This window comes from Artemia franciscana, chromosome 13 (assembly GCF_032884065.1).
Source record: "Artemia franciscana chromosome 13, ASM3288406v1, whole genome shotgun sequence".
Lineage (NCBI taxonomy): Eukaryota > Metazoa > Arthropoda > Branchiopoda > Anostraca > Artemiidae > Artemia > Artemia franciscana.
In genome coordinates, this window is record NC_088875.1 from 34,489,190 (window position 1) to 34,513,280 (window position 24,091).

Below are 24,091 nucleotides of genomic sequence, written 5' to 3' on the forward strand. Positions count from 1 at the left end.
TCACCATAGTTAGTAGGTTAGTAAACATTTATGAAAGCAATATCATTAAAAGCTACGGCGACAAAGCGTTCACTAGCTTTTAGGGTTTGGAGTTGATATTTGCTTAACACTGAGAGGCCTCCACTGGAGCGATTTCGGTTCTGCTGGCGAAATGCTGCTGAAGATACTGTGACAAGAGCGTTAGGTAGGTTTATAAGGGGCAACCGATCATAGGAAAGAAAATGTTCATGAAGGTATACGATACCGAATTCCTCTACCAGCGACTTTAGAAGAGGAAGCTTCTCACAAACCCCGCCGTTTATGTTCCAGGATACAATTGAAGAGTTGGCAACACTGTTATGGGTTTTCTCGGATAATAATTTCTTATTTTCAGGGCAGCGGAGTCAATAGCAGTTATGCCTATTCGACTTGCAAGAGACACAGCTAAGGTTGTTTTTGCACGGAGAATCGCGCGAGCTTGTATGCCCTAGCTGAGAACAGTTTGAACAAGTCATTGCGTCCTTACCGTCTTTGACTAGGTGGCCATCAGTTTTGTTGGATTGTTGGCCCCCAGCCCCCCATTGCACTTCCTGGCTGAAGGGCCATGAAACGGAGATCAGCACCGCCGGTTTGGACCTTAAGGGTCTAGTGCCGTCTTACTTACTTTTACCTACTTAGTTACATCAGTTTTGTGACACCTGTAACATCTCCTGGGAAGGAACAGAAAATGCTCAGCATTGTGCACTTCGTATCCTATTTTGATGCGTTTACGATTGCATAATTCAAGTCTGCTAGATCATGGAAGAATACCTCGAAAATCCGTGAGTCGCCACATTTTTCTGCCTTGCTGCACTTACGAATAAAAGGGCAGAAATCATTCTAATGTGCTTGATAATTCCAACATATTGTTTTAACTTAGTGCTCACAGCTGCTTATCAATCGGATACCTTGAATGATCTCGATATCTTTTCAGTTAAGGGCTTGTTGTTTACGAGTACCTTAAAATCAGACCTATTTCGTCTGACCTTGATCGTATTCTTATCCTGAGTTGCACCACATAAGGAGTCAACTATATTTTTCTTGCTTCTGCCGTAGATAATAACTTAGTCGGATTTCTTACCACTACTCAGTAAAGAAGAGGAGACTTACCTCCGGCCTCTTTGCTAGACCCCTCATGAATACCAAGTACAGGCACTTGGTTCAACTTATCCAAGGTTTTATAAACTTTCTTGCACATTTCTTAAGTTTTTGCTACTACATTCACTCCGGTCGATTCTGAGGGAGCTGGAACCTCTTGAGGATCGTGAATCACAAACTTCGGCAAGACTTTCCGGTCCTTCGCACTATCTTGTCAACATTTTTCCTATGTCAATTACACTATCTTCCTCTTTTACATGTCGAACACATCGCTCATCATTTCCGGATTCATCATACAACACTTTTTTTGCTTCTAAAATTACATCTTTTTCAAAGAACTGAACGCACGATTTAATTAGCGAGTCAGATTTTACACAAGTCCCCATTGATCGATATAAATAGTTCAGCACTGGGTTATGCAATAGTTTGCACTCCATTATGCAGCCGTGAGAATGTCCGTCTCCAGTCCTAAGTCGGGACTGGAAATTCCATCTTGTTAGAACGTGATTAGCTAATTTGGTAAAAAAAAAGGAAACAAAAATATTAAGCCAGTAGAATCTTGGGTACGATCTATTGGATATGCATCGTTTGGGGATGCAAAGCATACCGATCTCATTCAGGCAGGATGTCATATTTGACGTGATTGAGGTCATGTCCATACGGACAAGGCTGATTAAGGAGAATAAACTGCGCTACCGATTTAATTTTATTTATTTTCTTTGCTGTGACTACACATGTTTTTTCATTTTTCACTAACCAATCAGTAACGAGGTTAGTGATGAGGCTTCAAATAGCACTGGATCAAACAAAAGGTGAAAATCACAGCATCAACAAAAAATTTCAGCGTCCTTCATAGAAAGTTTCCTCTGCCTTCTTGAAGCGAGCACACTTCTCGTAATTTGAAACAAGGATTATTATCCACTTACAAGCCTTTTGCCCTCTAGCTCGGTTTCAAAAATTGTGACTATACTTTCTGACATTGGTGATGACGATTTGTCCTACGCTTTAATTCTTATATACATGGTTGGTAATTATTTGGTTTGTTAAGCATTTTCTTGCCACAATTTTTCATGCCAAGTGGACAACGCAATTAATAATAGACTTTACTTGTAATAGTTTTCGTGATCTAATGACTTAACCTTCTGCTACTGACTTATTTTTTTTCACAAATAGCAATCAAGTTTTATAAACATGGAATTATTTGTCTTCCAAAAAATCACATTTCCCTGCTTATCTGAATTCGTCGGTCACCATCATTTAACCCGAAGCAACTCGAAGTCAGCCAGTTTTAACAAGATCGTGCCAATTTGGGAAAATAGTGATTAGCTTGCAAAAATACGTCAGAAAAATCAGCCAATTGAATTAAAGCACACTTTTTAACATGGAAGGACGGGGCAGTAATATTTATTTTTCTCTTTGGTCAAGATGTGTCTTGACAAATCGCGATTTCTAATTTTATGTCCCTAAGGCTGTTCCGTTATTCAGCTGCTAGCTACAATTGTTAGCTAACAATTTTCTGTTAGCTCATAGAACCAAAGAGTATGAGTAACTTATAAGAGTGGAAACTGACGCTATTATGACAAATAAAACCATCCACGCCATCTAGCGTTTGGTGCTTCATGATATTTTTTCGGGCTTTATAATCTTGTTTATTTCAGAAATTGAGATCGGGTACTTCTTAACTACGTTAATGGGGAACGACATAAAATAATATACAAGCAGGAAAAAGATTCAGCATAGCTAGCTAAGCTAGCCTATTTGTGAAGATACTTGTAAGAATTCAACAAATTAATTTGGTAACTGCAAGAAATATTAGTAGTAAGGGATTTTTATCAATGGTTTTTTGCCTAGTCAGCTTGATTTGCTACATTGTTAATTTTTGACCATCGCACTTCAAATTCTCCAGCAATTTTCTCCTATAACAAAATGAGTTTTTACAAAAATTTGTAAGAAACATTTTGTTAACCAAGAAAAATATTTAGCGAGCAATTGCCTGGAGCGTATTCATTGTGCAAAAAAAAAAAAAAATTAAATTTGGACTCTGCAAGCCTATTCAGTTTAGTGAATCTTCCCATGATAATAGTAACACGCAAGGCTATTTATTTTTGTTTTAAATGTAAAAACAAAACAAGTTTTTTTTCAACTGAAAGTAAGGAGAGGAGCAACATTAATAATTAAAACGTACAGAAATCATTCTGCATGTTAAGGGACTGACCCTGCTCAACCCCTCGCTCATTATGCTACAGTTTACTACTTTTTTACTGACAAATTATCTAACAAAAATAATTAGCAAACAATTGTCAGAATCAAATTAAATGTGGAGGAAATAAAAAAATGGCAAAAATTTCAGCAAAGTCTTCTAGTCAAGCCTGGTCAGTTTGGCAAATCTTTCCATGACAAAAATAATAGCCAAGGTTATTTCTTAATATTTCATTTGAAAAAAAAACACATGTTGATCCATCTGAAAGTAAGGAGCAACATTAAAACTTGAACTGAACAGAGGTTATTCCTTATATGAGGGTGGCTGTCTCCTGCTCAACAACTCACTCGTTATGCTATAATTTATTATATATAAAAACAAGCTGACAAAAACACATCACGTTGTCAGGAGCGTTTTAATTCTACAAGAAAAAAAAACTGGGGGGGGGGGGGAGTTCAGCATAGCCTTCTATGCAAGTTTAGTTAGTTTGGTAAATCTTCCCCCGATAATAGCAATAGCCAAGGCTATTTCTCAATATATCAAATAAAAAAAAACTTCAACTTATGAAAAAATAAATACAAATTAAGAACAAAAAACAGCAAAGGCTTCTAGGTGAACTTAGTCAGTTTAGTGAGTCTGCCCCTGATAATAATAATAAACAAGTCAAGGTTGTATCTAGGTAGGTAAGGGGATATGACCTCCCCCCTCAAAATTTTTGTCTGACTCTTAAAAAAGTAATAACAATGTATAGGAAATTTTGATTAGTTTTTTTCGTAAGAACCCCCGAAAATTCTTCCTTGGATAAATAAAACCGTATACATTCTTGAGGCGAGGCCGTATACGGTCTTGCATTTAAGGTATTCATAAGAAACAAACTAAGCGATTTGTTAGCTGTAAGCAAACATCGATAGCAGTCATCGATTTTTTATCAAAGTTTCTAGCGCAGGCACTAGTCATCGAATTTTGGTTAGCGTAATTATTGGCAAAATATAAACGTAATCATTAAAAACATAACTATTAAAATGTAAGAAACGTAATTATCGAAGACATAGTTAGCTTACAATTTTTGTTACGATGGTGGAAAAACGGCTTAAGTAGGCCATGATGTTTCCTATGTTTTCAGAAGGAAAATTCATTTCCAAAAATCTGATCTTGAGCTAATGAAACAAAAGAATTACTGTTTGGTAATAGCTTCTCTCTGGAATTCCTAATACTACGGCAATTTCTTGGGGAAATATTCTTGGAAAAACTTATCTAAAGGAAAAAAAGCTAAAGAAAAAATACTATTTGATAAGGAAAGGTCCCAAGGTGTTTCTTTCGAAAGTAAGTAATTTTGCATTAATTAATACCTTTTTATTCAGTTTGTAAAAGAAAAAAAAGAGTCTCATGAGAGCTAGGCAGTCAGAGATGGGGTCAATACATTAGACATTTGAGATGTCAACTTTTCAGAAAGAGGAAAAAACAATTTTGGGACTTTTCTATTGGGCAGAAATAAAAATATGGTATGGAAAAAAAAAGACAATTTGTTTCATAATATGTCATTATTGATACTTGATCAAGAGGAGCTGACAAGAAACAAGAAAACCTTGAAAAATAAAGGGAAACGAAGCAATTTGCAGCCCTTGGAAAAGGAAGAAAAATAAAAAACAAAAAATCCTAGGACAATGATGGGAAGAGAAGCAATTCGTAGCTGATGGAAAAGGAAGAAACATGAAAAACAAAAATCCTAGGACAATGAAGGGAAGTGAAGCGCTTCGCAGCCGATGGAAAAGGAAGAAAAATGAAAACAAAAAATCATAAGACAATGAAGGGAAGTGAAACAATTCGTAGCTGATGGAAAAGGAAGAGAAATTAAAAACAAAAATCCTAGGACAATGAAGGGAAGTGAAGCAATTCGCAGCCGATGGAAAAGGAAGAAAATGAAAAACGATGAACCCTAGGACAATGAACGGAAGTTAAGCAATTCGTAGCCGATGGAAAAGCAAAAAAATAAAACGAAAAATCTTAGGACAATGAAGGGAAGTGAAATGAAAAACGATGAACCCTAGGACAATGAACGGAAGTTAAGCAATTCGTAGCCGATGGAAAAGCAAAAAAATAAAATGAAAAATAACGGAAAGTGAAAACTACACTTTCCGTTATTTTTCATTTTATTTTTTTGCTTTTCCATCGGCTACGAATTGCTTAACTTCCGTTCATTGTTCTAGGGTTCATCGTTTTTCATTTCACTTCCCTTCATTGTCCTAAGATTTTTCATTTTATTTTTTTGCTTTTCCATCGGCTACGAATTGCTTAACTTCCGTTCATTGTCCTAGGGTTCATCGTTTTTCATTTTCTTCCTTTTCCATCGGCTGCGAATTGCTTCACTTCCCTTCATTGTCCTAGGATTTTTGTTTTTAATTTCTCTTCCTTTTCCATCAGCTACGAATTGTTTCACTTCCCTTCATTGTCTTATGATTTTTTGTTTTCATTTTTCTTCCTTTTCCATCGGCTGCGAAGCGCTTCACTTCCCTTCATTGTCCTAGGATTTTTGTTTTTCATGTTTCTTCCTTTTCCATCAGCTACGAATTGCTTCTCTTCCCATCATTGTCCTAGGATTTTTGTTTTTTATTTTTCTTCCTTTTCCAAGGGCTGCAAATTGCTTCGTTTCCCTTTATTTTTCAAGGTTTTCTTGTTTCTTGTCAGCTCCTCTTGATCAAGTATCAATAATGACATATTATGAAACAAATTGTCTTTTTTTTTCCATACCATATTTTTATTTCTGCCCAATAGAAAAGTCCCAAAATTGTTTTTTCCTCTTTCTGAAAAGTTGACATCTCAAATGTCTAATGTATTGACCCCATCTCTGACTGCCTAGCTCTCATGAGACTCTTTTTTTCTTTTACAAAGTGAATAAAAAGGTATTAATTAATGCAAAATTACTTACTTTCGAAAGAAACACCTTGGGACCTTTCCTTATCAAATAGTATTTTTTCTTTAGCTTTTTTTCCTTTAGATAAGTTTTTCCAAGAATATTTCCCCAAGAAATTGCCGTAGTATTAGGAATTCCAGAGAGAAGCTATTACCAAACAGTAATTCTTTTGTTTCATTAGCTCAAGATCAGATTTTTGGAAATGAATTTTCCTTCTGAAAACATAGGAAACATCATGGCCTACTTAAGCCGTTTTTCCACCATCGTAACAAAAATTGTAAGCTAACTATGTCTTTGATAATTACGTTTCTTATATTTTAATAGTTATGTTTTTAATGATTACGTTTATATTTTGCCAATAATTACGCTAACCAAAATTCGATGACTAGTGCCTGCGCTAGAAACTTTGATAAAAAATCGATGACTGCTATCGATGTTTGCTTACAGCTAACAAATCGCTTAGTTTGTTTCTTATGAATACCTTAAATGCAAGACCGTATACGGCCTCGCCTCAAGAATGTATACGGTTTTATTTATCCAAGGAAGAATTTTCGGGGGTTCTTACGAAAAAAAACTAATCAAAATTTACTATACATTGTTATTACTTTTTTAAGAGTCAGACAAAAATTTTGAGGGGGGAGGTCATATCCCCTTACCTCCCTAGATACAACCTTGACTTGTTTATTATTATTATCAGGGGCAGACTCACTAAACTGACTAAGTTCACCTAGAAGGTTGTGCTGTTTTTTGTTCTTAATTTGTATTTATTTTTTCATAAGTTGAAGTTTTTTTTTATTTGATATATTGAGAAATAGCCTTGGCTATTGCTATTATCGGGGGAAGATTTACCAAACTAACTAAACTTGCATAGAAGGCTATGCTGAACTTCCCCCCCCCCCCAGTTTTTTTTTTCTTGTGCAATTAAAACGCTCCTGACAACGTGATGTGTTTTTGTCAGCTTGTTTTTATATATAATAAATTATAGCATAACGAGTGAGTTGTTGAGCAGGAGACAGCCACCCTCATATAAGGAATAACCTCTGTTTAGTTCAAGTTTTAATGTTGCTCCTTACTTTCAGCTGGATCAACATGTGTTTTTTTTCAAATGAAATATTAAGAAATAACCTTGGCTATTATTTTTGTCATGGAAAGATTTGCCAAACTGACCAGGCTTGACTAGAAGACTTTGCTGAAATTTTTGCTATTTTTTTATTTCCTCCACAATTAATTTGATTCTGACAATTGTTTGCTAATTATTTTTGTTAGATAATTTGTCAGTAAAAAAGTAGTAAACTGTAGCATAATGAGCGAGGGGTTGAGCAGGGTCAGTCCCTTAACATGCAGAATGATTTCTGTACGTTTTAATTATTAATGTTGCTCCTCTCCTTACTTTCAGTTGAAAAAAAACTTGTTTTGTTTTTACATTTAAAACAAAAATAAATAGCCTTGCGTGTTACTATTATCATGGGAAGATTCACTAAACTGAATAGGCTTGCAGAGTCCAAATTTGTTTTTTTTTTTTGCACAATGAATACGCTCCAGGCAATTGCTCGCTAAATATTTTTCTTGGTTAACAAAATGTTTCTTACAAATTTTTGTAAAAACTCATTTTGTTATCGGAGAAAATTGCTGGAGAATTTGAATGGTCAAAAATTAACAATGTAGCAAATCAAGATGACTAGGCAAAAAACCATTGATAAAAATCCCTTACTACTAATATTTCTTGCAGTTACCAAATGAATTTGTTGAATTCTTACAAGTATCTTCAAAAATAGGCTAGTTTAGCTAGGTATGCTGAATCTTTTTCCTGCTTGTATATTATTTTATGTCGCTCCCCATTAACGTAGTTAAGAAGTACCCGATCTCAATTTCTGAAATAAACAAGATTATAAAGCCCGAAAAAATATCATGAAGCACCAAACGCTAGATGGCGTGGATGGTTTTATTTGTCATAATAGCGTCAGTTTCCACTCTTATAAGTTACTCATACTCTTTGGTTCTATGAGCTAACAGAAAATTGTTAGCTAACAATTGTAGCTAGCAGCTGAATAACGGAACAGCCTTAGGGACATAAAATTAGAAATCGCGATTTGTCAAGACACATCTTGACCAAAGAGAAAAATAAATATTACTGCCCCGTCCTTCCATGTTAAAAAGTGTGCTTTAATTCAATTGGCTGATTTTTCTGACGTATTTTTGCAAGCTAATCACTATTTTCCCAAATTGGCACGATCTTGTTAAAACTGGCTGACTTCGAGTTGCTTCGGGTTAAATGATGGTGACCGACGAATTCAGACAAGCAGGGAAATGTGATTTTTTGGAAGACAAATAATTCCATGTTTATAAAACTTGATTGCTATTTGTGAAAAAAAAAAAAACAAGTCAGTAGCAGAAGGTTAAGTCACTAGATCACGAAAACTATTACAAGTAAAGTCTATTATTAATGGTAATCAATACAGAACAAAATGGGGGGGGGGGAGGATTAGATATCCTTTTATTAAAATATGCTATAAATGGACAAAGCAAAGAGAGATGTTTGGCATCTGGTCTACTGCACAAAGATAGACGACAGCCATTGAAAATTACAGAGAGGGTGGGGATACCTGACCTAAAGAATTTGATTTAGATCTTTTTTAAGGTTAACACCATCTTTGTTGAGCATAATTAAAAAAAATGGAAAATGCTTTTGGCTGGGGTATTATTTTTTTTAATAAATAGAATAATCTCTAAGTAGATTTCAACACGCTTTACTCCTTGCCTTAACCTTAGAAAGTATAATATTTGAAGTTTGCTTAGGAAGGAGACAGCGAATACAAATACTGAATGTTGACATAGAAACAATGTCAAAATCATTCTCGGTCACTGAAGGGGTTGGCAAAAAAATGTGCATTGCCTTGCATAGCCTGATGTAACGTGTGTAATGGTGTAACTCCTCAAATTTTTTAGGTACCTACAGAAAGGGGCCTTCTGAAACACGAAATCAACTTAACTTTGACAGAGTCAGAGGCTTTTATCTTGGGTGGAAGGGATTTTCATGTTGAAAAAGGTACCACAATTAGCCTAGTGTGTATCGTTGAAAAGGTAAGATCTATTTAAAATTTTTCTTTATTCTCAAAATTATATTCATTTGTTTCTTATGCAATCATAACACCACACTTTTCATTTTTCTTTCTTTCTCTCTCTTTCCACCTTTCTTTCTCTTAGGAGGTTCACTCGCCTTTTCATAGCTGGCTGAAACCACCAATATTCTTGGCAGTAATTTTTCGTGTTTGTTTCTGTAGTTTTCTTTTTTTAATCTTTATAGTAAACTTAAGTTATTGGTGGAATATTCTTATTAAGTCCATATTTTGAGTAGTGACACTTATAGAACACCCTTCAAGCGGTGTCTACTGTTCCAGCTGAATCTTATAAATACTTCTACAGTCAGTGGTGGATCCAGGGGGCGTGGGGGGCGCACCCTCCTTGACGTGTCGGTGAATTTATGACTGTAACCGCTTGCTCTGGCTAGGGTTAAGACGAAATTTATTTTTTTTTGTAATTAGTTTTAATAGTTTAGCTTTGAATAAGTTTTTAATTATTAAGACTGTTTCGTTTTGCAAACAAGTTTGAAATAAGGTTTCAGTTACTTTGTGCGGTCTCTGTTAGATTTTACTAATGACGCATACCGTCAAAAATTAGTTCAATTAAATTTAGGTTAATCAAGGGAATCTGTCTGTACTGCCATAAAAGCCAATTGGGAGGCAAAAATCTTCATTTTATAATAACAAGGAGAGAAAAACTAAAATCCAAATTTCTTTAGGCTGTCGAAATGATATTTCAGGATTGTGCTGTCACAACGAGGTTAAATGCAAAATATTGTCAAATATACTGTCAAAAATTTGTTTTCGAGTCTTGCTATGGCACCGTGGCGAACAAATTGATATTGATATCATTAATTTTTTTTTTGGCTGTCTGTTTTGGTTCTTTTTTTTGCAAATCAGGGTGGTTTTTGACAACATTGTTGTTTTTTAGGGGATTTGTATAATAGAAAGTAAATGTACGAGGAGTGAAAAAATTATTAATTTACGTTTTAATTTTGGTGAGTGAATGGTGGGAACTCTATTGCCTATTTTTATCTAATTAAATATCTGCATTATATGACATATTACGTATAAGTATATACTTAAAACTAAGTACATGAATCGAAACACTCCTCCAAAGGTCGGAGTAATCATTTACGAAGAAAAGATTTTCGAAAAAATTGTTCATAAGAGAAGGCAAATAATTATATTTTTGATCTAGCTGGTATAGATGTTTTTTCATCTAGTTGGTATAGATGGGTCTCTGAATTCTCAGTTTGAATCAGTGGAATGGCATTGATTTTTGTTTTCAAACATTTACTAATAGAATGTTGATAAAAACTGGAAATTCATACAGCTTGAGGTAAACACTGAAACGGAATACCACTACAGTAATACTTCCGAATTTCTCACCTTCTCAATACCAACCAGTCACAAAATATAGTCATGTTTTTGTATAGGGATTGCATATATTTGTCCATAAAATTGTCTAAACTGCTGTATATACCATTGAGGATTTTTAGACTTATTTTGATACATGCCATCAAATCATATTTTCCACGATTAGTTGTTTATAAATCAAAATTTTTATAGAACAATTCTCTTACTTAATGCTAAATCTGAGTCAAATTCTAGATTTTTATTTTTGTGCTCAACAGACATACCGAGATTTAAAATCTGAATTGAATTTATGAAAATCTCAAGATTAAAAAAAAATTTACAACAGCTTGAAACGCTGAAAATTAAATCACCAATCTATACCTATTAAATACAAAAATAACAAACACATAAATATTTTTAAGGAATATTTCGACTCATATACTTCGTTTGAAGCACATAACTACATGCATCATTATTAGAGTTAATATTTTTGTGATGATTTTAGTCTTTATTCGAGTATTTTAGGATGAATAGAAGAGCAAATACTAACGAAGAGATCTAAACAGACAGGACTCTAGGCTGATAGGATTAACCATTATAAACATTTACCAAAATATTGAAGTAGAAATCGACCGTGCAATAAATAGATATGGCGGTTGTGGAAATACAGAAATGGACTTTTCTTATAAAACAGTGAATTCGGTAACTTAAGGAAAATATATAGAATTTTAAAAAGTGGAGAAATATGCTACATTGTTACGAAAAATAAAATTTTGGTTAATAAATTCTTGAGAATTCGTCAAAGTTGACACTGTTTATTAAAACACTATTTAAAAAAAAACAGTGATTAGTTAATGCTTTATTGCCTATACCTAAAACCCTCGTTTTAAATTTCTTCTTTGCATTTCTATCTCTTCGTTCTGTTTTTCTTGTCAAAACCCCAAAAGAATGAATATCCCCCAAAACATATTTAATGTTAAATATACATTTTACGAATGTCTTCATCCTTTATCCTTGAGTTGTATCTTCATCCTCAAATCCTACTCTTCATTACTATCATGATTACTAAGCAATGCCATAAAGTTAAGCACCATGCTAAATGATTTGACCAATTCAAATTGTCACAAAGTGTGCATGACCCCAAAAGATTGTTCAAGATAAATCTTTTTTTGACAATAAAAAGCTTCTTACTCACTATAGCGGTCAAAAGCTCAAGGGCAAAAAATTATGCAGAAAATATTATATATTATATTTTTTGTTATTGATGGTGAACAGCTTTTTATTATTTTTTTTTTTTATGGCGGGACGGTTTTTATAGCTTACTATTTTTGTATCAATATTTTTATACCATTTCAATTTCACCAGATTTATTAGAACTTTAACCCTCACCAGATTTTAGATTAAATGTTCGACCATTTCCACTACCTACCTACGAAACATAATTGTCGAGACTCCCTTTAAATTACAGGTATTTTTTTGTTTGTTCGAAAGTTTATCGAAGTAATCTATTATGCGCCCCCCCCCCCCTAAAAAAATCCTGGATCTGTCACTGTCTACAGTAGTCATTACAGCAGAACGAGAAGCAAATTTAGGACTCAATTGTGGTATCTACCGAAAATCCCTTGCATACATCATTGGTATGAATTTTTTTTCCATCTGTTCTGGTTTGTATTGCTTTGGTTGATACCCAAATAAGTCTACTATTTTGTCGCTATTTTTATTCCAGTATTTGGGTACTTATTCTTTTGTCCTGATTCCAGAGCTTCACTTTTTGGGGCAATACTTTTTTTTCTACTACCAATAGTTTTCTTCATAGGGAACAACGTTTAAAAACATTAAGAACAAATTCCAATCAGTTGTACAACGACATCCAAAATAAATTTGAATTTTATACCTCTCCAAGCTCTTCCTGGAATTTGTTTAAATATAAACCCTATTATTACACTCATTTTGAAAGTCCCAAGAGCTTTAAAGAGTTTCATTTGTATTCAGAAGTAGTATCCATGCAACCGTCGAAACGTGAGGCAAAGATCATGGTTGCGAGTCATTTCGATTTGCTCCATTTTCTTTTTTCCTTTCTCTCCGTTTGATGTTTATCCACATGTAATAGCTTCTGAGAATTCGGATAATTACAATGGAGTAGGTAAGGATCCCAGTATAAAAATTTTTTTCTGTCATCTTTTTCGTGGTCATTGTATATGCAGTGATCCCCTTCTTCTTCGTGGTGTGCGTGTAAATGAACGCAGTTTAACTAAGCCCGTTCAACTGAACTCATTTAACTGAGTCACAATTTAAATTAGCCTTGTTCAACTCAACTCCCATACATCTCAACCTCCGTTTATCTCAACGCGCATTCAACTATGCCCCCGTGCAACTTAACCCGTATTGGACTCAACCCTATTTAACTCAATCCCATTCAACTCAGCCGCCGCACAATTCAACCTTCATTTACCTCAACCCCCTTGTAGCTTAGCCCCCTTTAAGTTTATCTCTTTTTACTATACCTCCATTTAACTTATCCTCCATGCAAGGGATTTCCTGATAAATTTAACAACCTTTGAAGCGACTCTACCTAACTTAAGGGTTAAATTGCACGGGTTGAGCAGGGTTGAATGGGGGTTTAGATAAACAGGGTTTGGGTTTCATTTAATTAAATGGGGTTGAGTTAAATAAGGGTTGAATTTAAAAGGGGTTGAGTCAAATTTGGGTCGACTTGCGTAGTAGTTGACTTGAACGGTGTTGTGCTACACGGGGGTCAAGTTGAATGAGGGATAAGTTGCATGGGGGTTGACTTTGATGGGGTGGACCTGAATAGAGATTGCGTTAAACGTGTCCTAAACAGGTGTTGACTTGCATGTTGGTTGAGACAAACGAGGGTTCAGTTAAACTTGGGCTAATTTGCTCGAGGGTTCAGTCAAATGGGTTAAGTTGCATCGGTGAATTTAAACGAGGGTCCAGGTCTACGGTAACCTTTCTTTATAGTTGCCATCATTGCCTCAATTAAAGTAGCACAATTTCATCATTGAATTGTCATTATTCCGCTATGATCGTCTTTGTTCTGTCATTGTCATTACCATAAAACAAGGTAACAAAAGAATAATTGTATGTCATCACCACTACCATTTTATCATTGTCATTAATCTCATCTTTCTTTCATTGTTAAGATTACATCATAATAGGCTTACCGACGCCAAAATCAAGTCACCTGATCATCATCAGTAATAGTATCCCTGTATAACTGCCATCACATCAACCGTTACCACATTTCAATCAAACCAACAAGAAGGAACTGCTGCATCAAGATGGCAGCGAAGCTACAATCTTGTAAAGAACGGACTCAGGTCCATACATGATCATAATAGTGGGTGTTGTTTGATGTCTATCTTGCATAGATTTTGTATTGCCTTATGATATGCACAAAAGCTGCGGTAACGTATCCACTGTGTGCCAATAAGCATTTGTCAAGTAATCCAAGCCTGGTTGAAGCTTCGAAAAATCTCATTTTTTGTACCATCTATGGTTTCAGTGTTAGCACCATTGTTCTCGTTGGGTTTCTGATATTCGTATTTTAGCGTGAAGGAAATTAGCAAAAGAGCTCTCTGTCCACGTGAGCCTGATAGTTGAAGAGATGTCCAAGCAAGCTTTTCAATCCTAGGATTTCATCTGGACGCTCCCAGTGCCTGCCCATTGGCTGAAGATATTCATGATTCCTAGTGGAATTCGTGAATTCTCCTCTTCTCTAGAATGTATCTCATCCAAAGCATCCCTTTTCGAGACATATTGTAATACTTGAGCTTATCATGACCCCCCGGATGCTTATGGAATGATCTAATAGTGCTACTACAACTAACAGTTTGCTGCAGTACCAAGTCGCCTGAGTACCAAGTCATTCATAATGCAAAATTAATTACCAAGTTTGGTAATTAATTTTGCATTATGAATGAGGGTTCAAAATCATTGTCCCACTACTTGTATCACGACCTACTTTGTTACGATCGTTCCAACCCTTACTGCTTTTACTATTTGCCTACTAATCAATTGATTTTCAATATATTCTCCAAAACAAAAGTTTTTTCTAATAAAAGTAAAGAGCCACATTGAAAAAAAAGTAAAGAGCCGCAAGATAAATTCGTATAATAATTTAAACTTCAAACAAACAGAAACTGATAAGACTGAATAAATGGAACACAAAATGAAAAGAAACTAAAGTTACTAATAATATCAAACATAAAAATAACAGATCCGGAAATGGCTGAATAGATGGAACCTAAATAGAACAGAGAATAAATTGAAAAACTAAAGTTATACTTAAAACGGACAGAAATCACCCACTCACTTTAGCAATCTAACAAACAATTTAAATTGTTTGGTATATTGCTAAATCTTTTTCTTGAAGAAAGGGTGCGAAATTTTTTGACAGAATTTTTACTGGCTTATAATTCCACACAAAAGAACTAAACTGGTGTTGGTAGCTTAATACTGGCTATAGACTGAGCTACGAGATAACGAGAAACGAGAAATAACTATAGAAACTACGAGAGATAACGAGATTAGCGTACAAAGGCACGGCACAAAAACGAGCCAATAAGGTTAAAGCTTACTTTTTAACACGAAAATATACGAAAACAACTTCTGTTTCTCTCTTTGATACGACCTTGAGAGGAAAACCGCACGTATTCAGATGACCAACTATTGCTTCAGTAAACTCTTGTCATACGTATTGCAATGGATTGCCGCTTGCACCACATATTGGAGTGGAATGCCTCGCGGCCACCACGGGTGCCACCACCTGGGTCACCACTAGTATCTCTAGCTATCTCTTTGTAGGGTAAACGGGCATCCCTGTCGATATACTACTGACGGTACTTCTCTTGATCTTTTTTCCTACCCCACCTGGGTTCGTGGAAAAATAATCTAGACGGTTGTAGAAAATAACTCACATGTATTCTGCCAAAGGTCACCTGACAAAACACACTTATATCAACTCTGAAAAACAGACTTTCTATGTGGAATTTCAATGCAGACTAAAAACTTAATCACTAGTTCTATACAACGAATTTTGCGGCGATGTGGATCTTAGATTTGCCCTGGCCAATCCCCTAAATTAAAGTTCAAACCCCTGGCTTCTTTTGAATAATATTATCTTTGAATGGCCTAGATCAGCCAAACAAAAATAGATTTTTAACCAAAGCCTTTTTTTATTGCAAAACACCTAGATTATGGGACTCTACTTGAAATTTATACTATAGGCAAATCTAAGGAAATGTAATTACCGAAAATAAAACAAGTCATTTATCTGAATAATTACGAAAAAACAAGCTCTTTTATCTGAAAAAGAAAATAAAAATAGGTGTAACCCCAACACCTCCCCTGTAATATAAATGACCACCCACGCGCCGCGCTGGTCCACCCTTACCAACATAAACACTGAACTTCAAATTCACAAAATCCATTTGCCTTCTTTCTTCTACCAGCGTCTGTGCTACTACTTCCACCAATTGGCTCTGGATCTGTAAACCATCCATACGTCTCTACTGTGGAACTACCATGGTCTATATCGTATGGGCACCCGCATGAGGTTTTGAAAACTAAAGTCCACAAGATTAGCAGGCAACAATTGTGCTTAGCATTGTTAAACAAAAATGTTCTTGCTCTCACGAATTTTCCTTTGAGAGAATCGTAGAATAAGGCTCTGGTACATTTATGATGCCAGTCATCATGAAAAATTGATCAAACTAGCCATTGGTGGAAACAACACCACATCTTAAGGCCGTGATTAAGTGAACTGATGGAACTCAAAAATCCCATGTTAAATTGAAAATTTATATTTAAAAAGTACTCAAGTATTCATTGGCAGATGATGCCGCTTTTAATATCAGGCCATAGCTTCTTGAAGATGCTACAAAATGTTTGAAAGGATTTTGCTCTATTTCTTCTAATTGCTTAGAAATCTTAGAAAATGTCTAGGTCTTTTTCACAAGTGTACTCTATGAAGGATATTGCTTCTGGAACAAAATCAGTACTATCATGAGCAGAAGACAATAACATATAAGATGATTGGAACTATTTTTCGATGTATTTTCTTGTTTTCTAACAGTCCCCTAGAATATTTTCAGCTACCTGAAATTTTACAAGTCGGTTGCCAGAAAGAATCGTTTCAGATCGCCGATAATACCCCCTAGAGACCAAAATGACAAGCTGGTATAATCAGGTGCTTGTTAATAGAGTGTGAAATTTTCATAAATTATTTCAATGCAATGAAGAAACCTAGGAATGAGAAATAGTCAGGAGCCTTCAGTAAAGTTGTGCACACAAAGCCGAAATCATGAAGAAAGTTAAATCAAAGCGAGGTATACATCTTAAAAGTGTTACCACACATAGACAGCGCCTTTGTAAAAAGTATTTGGAGCTTGGTAGATGCAAATATCCAAAATACCTAATAGTGCGGTACGCCGAAGAACTAGACAAGTCAAGAGATTTCGGTCAAGCGACAAACCCTGAGGCGGAGCAGAGCCCTGTAGCTTCTTCCCTGTTGCCCTACCGGATCGTGACTGGTGGTAGAAACTTGGATTGCGACAAATTGAAGGCTTATCGACGGATTTTTGATCCTGCATTTTTCATGCGCGATCTAGAGATTATTAAATAAAAAAAAAACTAGTTTTTTTAACTGAAAGTAAGGAACGACATTAAAACTTAAAACGAACAGAAATTACTCCGTATATGAAATGGGTTGTCCCCTCCGCAGTCCCTCGCTCTTTACGCTAAAGTTTGACTCTTTGCCACAATTCTACTTTTTAAAACAATTAAAAACTTTAGCGTAAAGAGCGTGGGACTGCGGAGGGGACAACCCATTTCATATACGGAGTAATTTCTGTTCGTTTTAAGTTTTAATGTCGCTCCTTACTTTCAGTTAAAAAAAATAGTTTTTTTTTATTTAATTTCTGAGCGTTTTTGAATTAATGCATGTTTGATTTTGGATCTCCGCACATAAATGATTGAAATGAAATTAGTAAATTAATTTATTTTGGCTAAATGGCTTTCTCTTAGTTTTGATCAGACGATTTTGAGAAATAAGGGGTGGGGAAGGAGGCCTAGCTGCCCTCCAATTTTTTGGTTACTTAAAAAGGCTACTAGAACTTTTAATATTCAACGAACGTTTTTATTAGTAAAAAATATACGTAACTTAAGAATTAACTTACGTAACAAACTTTTATATTCTTATATTTTTATTATGTGTACGAGGGGGTTTGTACCCTCGTTAATACCTCGCTCTTTACACTAAATCGTAAGTTTTGTCCTAATTCTTTAAGAATGACCCCTGAATCAAAAAGGCCGTAGAATAAATAGTTGAAATCACTAAAAATATTTTAGCATAAAGAGCGAGGTATTTATCTCCTCCTAAATACCTCGTTCTTTATGCTAAAGTATTTTTAGAACCCCTCATATGCGTAATAATCTCTGTTCGTTTTAAATTTCAATGCTATTCCTTACTTTCATTTGAAAAAACGTTTTCATGTTTATTTTTTCATTGTTTTTTTTTTATAGTAATGGTAGAAAATCCTGCGCCCTTTTCATTGAATTTTTCTTCCCCCATGACATATTCCTCAAAGGAAAGATCCTCCCACAAAGCCCTCTCCCATCAACCCCACCCCCAAACCAAAAACTCCCCATGAAAACGTCTGTACACTTCTCAATAACCATTACTATATGTAAACACTGGTCAAAGTTTGTAACTTGCAGCCCCTCCCTCAGGGATTGTGGGGGAGTAAGTCATTCCCAAAGACATAGTTATTATAGTTTTCGACTATGCTGAACAAAATGGCTATCTTAAAATTTTAATCTGTTGACTTTTGGAAAAAAATGAGCATGGGAGGGGGCCTATTTGCCCACCAATTTTTTTGGTCACTTAAAAAGGGCACTAGAACTTTTCATTTCCGTTAGAATGAGCCCTCTTGCGACATTCTAGGACCACTTGGTCGATAAAATGACCCCTGGGAAAAAAAAAACAAAAAAAAAACAAACAAACAAATAAACACGCATCCGTGATTTGTCTTCTGGCAAAAAAATACAAAATTCCACATTTTTTAGATAGGAGCTTGAAATTTTTGCTATAGAGTTCTCTGATATACCAAATGCGATGGTGTGATTTTCGTTAAGATTCTATGACTTTTAGGGGATGTTTCCCCCTTTTTTCCAAAATAGGGCAAATTTTCTCAGGCTCGTAACTTTTGATGACAAAGACTAAATTAATTGAAACTTATATATTTAGAATCAACGTAAAAATTCGATTCTTTTGATGTATCTTTTAGCATCAAAATTCCGTTTTTTAGAGTTTCGTTTACTATTGAGCCGGGTCGCCCCTTACTACAGTTCCTTACCACGAACTGTTTGAAAAGAAAATAATTCGGTATTTTGGGGCTTCTGACATTATTACTCCTTTGCGAAAGTTAGGCTCAAAATTGAAAAAGGATTATATTTTTTCTCTGGGCCCCTTCCACCTCTTAGTTCGTTTATTTTCCCGTTAGTTTTCACCTGTTTTCGCTTTATAGTTGTGTTATCTCTTAGCAGTTCTTTCGTTAGTTGAGTTATGGTTGTGGTATATATGTTTTATCGCTCGTATAGTTGTATTATTTTCAAATTATACTCCATAATAGAGAGGCTCCGAACACCCAGCATTGTATATTAAGCTCTTAATTTGACGTTTTTTTCTAACGTGACCAGATTCGTCCTGCGCCCTTTTCATTGAATTTGTTTCACCCATGGCCTATTTCTCCAATGAAAGATCCTCCCACATAGCCCCCTCCCTCAACCCTACCCCCAAAACCAAAAAAATCCCCCTTAAAACGTCTGTACACTTCCCAATAACCATTATTATATGTAAACACTGGGTGAAGTTTGTAACTTGCAACCCCTCCCCCAGGGACTGTGGGGGAGTAAGTCATCTCCAAAAACATAGTTATTATGATTTTCGACTATGCTAAACAAAATGGCTATCTCAAAATTTTGATCCGTTGACTTTGGGAAAAAAATGAGCGTGGGAGGGGGCCTAGATGCCCTCCAATTTTTGGTCACTTAAAAAGGGCACCAGAACTTTTTATTTCCGTTAGAATGAGTCCTCTTGCGACATTCTAGGACCGCTTGGTCGATACGATGACCCCTGGGGAAAAAAAAAACAAATAAACACGCACCCGTGATTTGTCTTCTGGCAAAAAATGCAAAATTCCACATTTTTGTAGATAGGAGCTTGAAACTTGTACAGTAGGGTTCTCTGATACGCTGAATCTGATGGTGTCATTTTCGTTAAGATCCAACTACTTTTAGGGGGTGTTTCCCCCTATTTTCCTAAATAAGGCAAATTTTCTCAGGCTCGTAACTTTTGATGGCTAAGACTAAACTTGATGAAACTTATATATTTAAAATCAGCATTAAAATGCGATTCTTTTGATGTAGCTATTGATATCAAAATTCAATTTTTTAGAGTTTTGGTTACTATTGAGCCGGGTCGCTCCTTACTACAGTTCGTTACCACGAACTGTTTGAAAAGCTTGGAAGCAGAGGTGAGGGGGAAACAACCCCTAAAAGCCATAGAACCTCAACGAAATATACACCATCAGATTCAGCGTATCAGAGAATCCTACTGTAGAAGTTTCAAGCTCCTATCTACAATTAAACAACAAAAAAACAAGTTTTTTTAAGTGAAAGTAAGGAGCGACATTAAAACTTAAAAGGATCAGAAATTACTCCGTATATGAAAGGGACTTTTCCTCCTCAACGCCCCGCTCTTTACGCTAAATTTTTTTTACTGTTTTAAAATTAAGAGTTAAGAGAAAGAGTCAAACTTTAACGTAAAGAGCGGGGCGTTGAGGAGGAAAAGCCCTTTTCATATACGGAGTAATATCTGTTCGTTTTAAGTTTTAGTGTCGCTCCTTACTTTCATTAAAAAAAAAACTTTTTTTTAATTTCTGGACGTTTTTCAATTAATGCATGGTTTGATTTTGGCTCTCCGCACATTTTTGGGGGCTAAATGGCTTTTTCATAGTTTTAATTGTAAGATATTGAGAAAAAAAGGAGCGAGGGAGGAGGTTTAGTTGCCCTCCAATTTTTTGATTACTTAAAAAGGCAACTATAACTTATAATTTTTATGAACGTTTTCGTAAGTAATAAGTATACGTAACTTACGAATTAAATTACGTAGCGAACTTCAATATTTGTATGTTTTTATTGCGTATATGAGGGGGTCACCCCTCGGCGATACCTCACTCTTTACATTAAAGCTTAAATTTTGTCCCAATTCCTTAAGAATGACCCCTGAATCACAAAGGCCGTAGAATAAATAGTTGAAATTACTAAAAATACTTTAGCGTAAAGAGCGAGGTATTACGAGAAGGTAAACCCCTCATATGCGTAATAATTTCTGTTCGTTTTAAGTTTTAATGCTGCTTCTCACTTTCAGTAGAAAAAATTTTTATATTTATTTTTTCATTGTTTTTTTTTAAATAATGCTAGAAGATCCTGCACCCCCTCCATTGAAAGTCTCTTCCCCCATGAGAAGTTTCTTCATGGAAAGATCCTCCCCGGTAACCGTCCCCCTCAAATTTCCCCCAAAACCAAAAAAAAACACCTGAATACGTTTGTACACTTCCCAGTAACCATTACTATATGTAAACACAGGTCAAAGTTTGTAACTTGCAGCCCCTCCTACGGGGACTGCGGGGGTTTAAGTCGTCCCCAAAGTTTTTATTTGGTTGGGGGCAGGGGTTGAGAAGAGGGGGATATTTTGGGGAACTTTTAATGGAGGAATTAGTCATGGGGGAAGAAAATTCTCATGAAGGGAGCGCAGGATTTTCTAGCATTATTAAAAAAAACAATGAAAAAATAAATATGACAAAGTTTTTTCAACTGAAAGGAACAGAATAATCCTGTTATTATTTTCCTGTAAATATTAATTCCTGTAAATATTCTGTAATAATTTCTGTTGAAAGGAACAGAAATTATTACGCATATGAGGGGCTCACCTCCTAATACCTCGCTCTTTACGCTAAAGTATTTTTAGAAATTTCAACTATTTATTCTACGGCTTTTGTGATTCAGGGGTCATTCTTAAGAAATTGGGACAAAATTTAAGCTTTAGCGTGAAGAGCGAGGTACTGACGAGGGGGTGAACCCACTCATATATGTAATAAAAATATGAGAATACAAAAGTTCGTTACGTAAGCTAATTTGTAAGTTACGTATATCTTTAACTAATAAAATTTATTTTTACTAATAAAAACATTCATAAAATTAAATGTTCTAGTTGCCTTTTTAAGTAACCAAAAAATCGGAGGGCAACTAGACCTCCATCCCCGCTCCTTTTTTTTCTCAAAATAATTCGATCAAAACTATGAGAAAGCCATTTAGTAAAAAAAAAGCAAATTTTGTTTTAATTATTCATCTGCGGAGAGCATAAATCAAAACATGCATTGATTCAAAAACGGTTAGAAATTAAATTAAATAAAAAAAAGTGTTTTTTAACTCAAAGTAAGAAGTGACATTAAAACATAAAACAAACAGAAATTATTTCATATATGAAATGGCTGCTTCCTCATCAACGCCCCGCTCTTCACGCTAAAGTCCGACTCTTTCTCTTAACTCTATTTTTAAAACAGTAAAAAAAAAACTTTAGTGTAAAGAGCGGGGCGTTCACGAGGAAGCAGTCCCTTTCATATACGAAGTAATTTTTTGTTCGTTTTAAGTTTTAATGTCACTCCTTACTTTGAGTTAATTTTTTTTTCAATTTAATTCGTAAGAAAACTTTGGCTTTCTAAGAATCCTTGATATAAGCTTTCAACTAAGTTTGGTATTTAGTTTCGAATTAATCAACTGAGGTATTTTAAATAGTCTATCGCTAGGAAAAAAAGTGGAAAAAACAATAAATTTTAAAATGCACTCTATGCATGCCGTCACAGTTTCATATACATGGGCGTTTTGAACTTGAGAATGATAGTGCTCTTTTGCTAATTTTCTCTTCTCCCTTGGTCGGTAACCATTCTTTGCAAGACGCAGCCATATATATTACTATTTCTCGGCTGAAGCCTCTCGCCAAAGGAAGCTTTCTATCAAAACCTTTGACAAGACTTGATAATTGGTGCTATTTGAAGTTTTGACCATCGACGGTCTCTAGAGAATTAAAAGACAGACTTCAATTTTGAAGCTCGATATTTTCAAGTTCACTTAATCACGGCCTTAATTAAAACGCTAATTACCCGTTGACACAATTTGAAATAATACAAGGCCGAAAATACAAAGGTCTGTGGAAACGATACACCTACAAGGATAGCACCCAAAACTTCGAGCAAATCATTAATCAGTTCATTCTGGGTCCCCTCCCCTGGGATAGTCAAATGAAGAACACTCTTCGATGCCAACTGAAGGTGAAATTTGAATACGAAAATCAAGGTATAAGGTTTTCAGAAAATAATCGTCGATTCCCATGAAGTGTTAAAAGCGTGAATAGGGTTACTAGACAAAGGTTTGGGTGAAACATATAGTGACTGGGAGGAGGTATCCCCCAAGGACACCAGATCAGAGAGGCAAAATCTCCGTAGCGGGGTTAAAACTGGCCAGCCAGCTGTCCGTTGAGCAAACCGTTCATCTTTTATCGCCCCACAAAGGGGCTCTTCCCCCTCCAAAAGAGGCCAAAAATCCCTTAGAGTTGATAAGACTAATCTCAGATTCCTTCCAAAGTTGTTCCAATCCAACCCGCAATTCAATATCTCCCAACTTTTTGCCAACCCGTTGTATGCCGTTCATTTCTATTTTTTTTTACCATCTGGAGTTTTTCTTAATAGGTCATGGAGCTTTTCCTCCCTCCAAAGCTTTTTCATCTTACTGTAGAATTATAATTTTCCCAGTGGGTGTTTGACCTCTCTGTTTCCCCTATGCTCGTTTTGTAATTCTCTGATTTTTTATTCTCAACAATCGCAGATTGAATTAGTTTTACCACGTTTCTTTTTTGTGCCTCTTATCTCTTCCTTACTTTCTTCGCATATCTTTGTTCCGCGGGATAAGTCATCTTCAACTTCAATTGGATCATACTGTCCTTTTCTTATATTTCATTGTCCTGTTAGAGTCCTCTTTTATTTAGATTTCTTTGTTCGGTTAGACTCCTGGACCTCTTCTTTCCCCCTAGCCACTTTTTTCTTCTCGCTATTTTGTAATTCTCCTAAAGTTTTGTTTTCCGCTACTAATCTACCAATTCTGTCTCTTTTTAGCATTTATCTATTTATCTCTACTTTCCTCAAATTTTTCAATCTTATATCAAATTTTTTAGTTCGTGGAAAAATAATCTACGCGGTTGTAGAAAAAACTCACATGTATTCTTCCAAAGGTCACTTGAAAGAACACACATATATTAACTGTGAAAAACAGACTTCCTAAGCGGAG

General features: G+C 35.3%; 1 protein-coding gene across 1 annotated transcript in view; it reads left to right on the plus strand.

Annotated features, from left to right (window-relative positions):
• LOC136034853 (zwei Ig domain protein zig-8-like) overlaps positions 1–24,091 on the plus strand; it is a 167,487-nt gene that overhangs the window by 76,296 nt on the left and 67,100 nt on the right. The window contains exon 5 of the mRNA XM_065716320.1: positions 9,174–9,308. Within this exon, the coding sequence (XP_065572392.1) occupies positions 9,174–9,308 (135 nt within the window). The remainder of the gene's footprint in view (positions 1–9,173; positions 9,309–24,091) is intronic.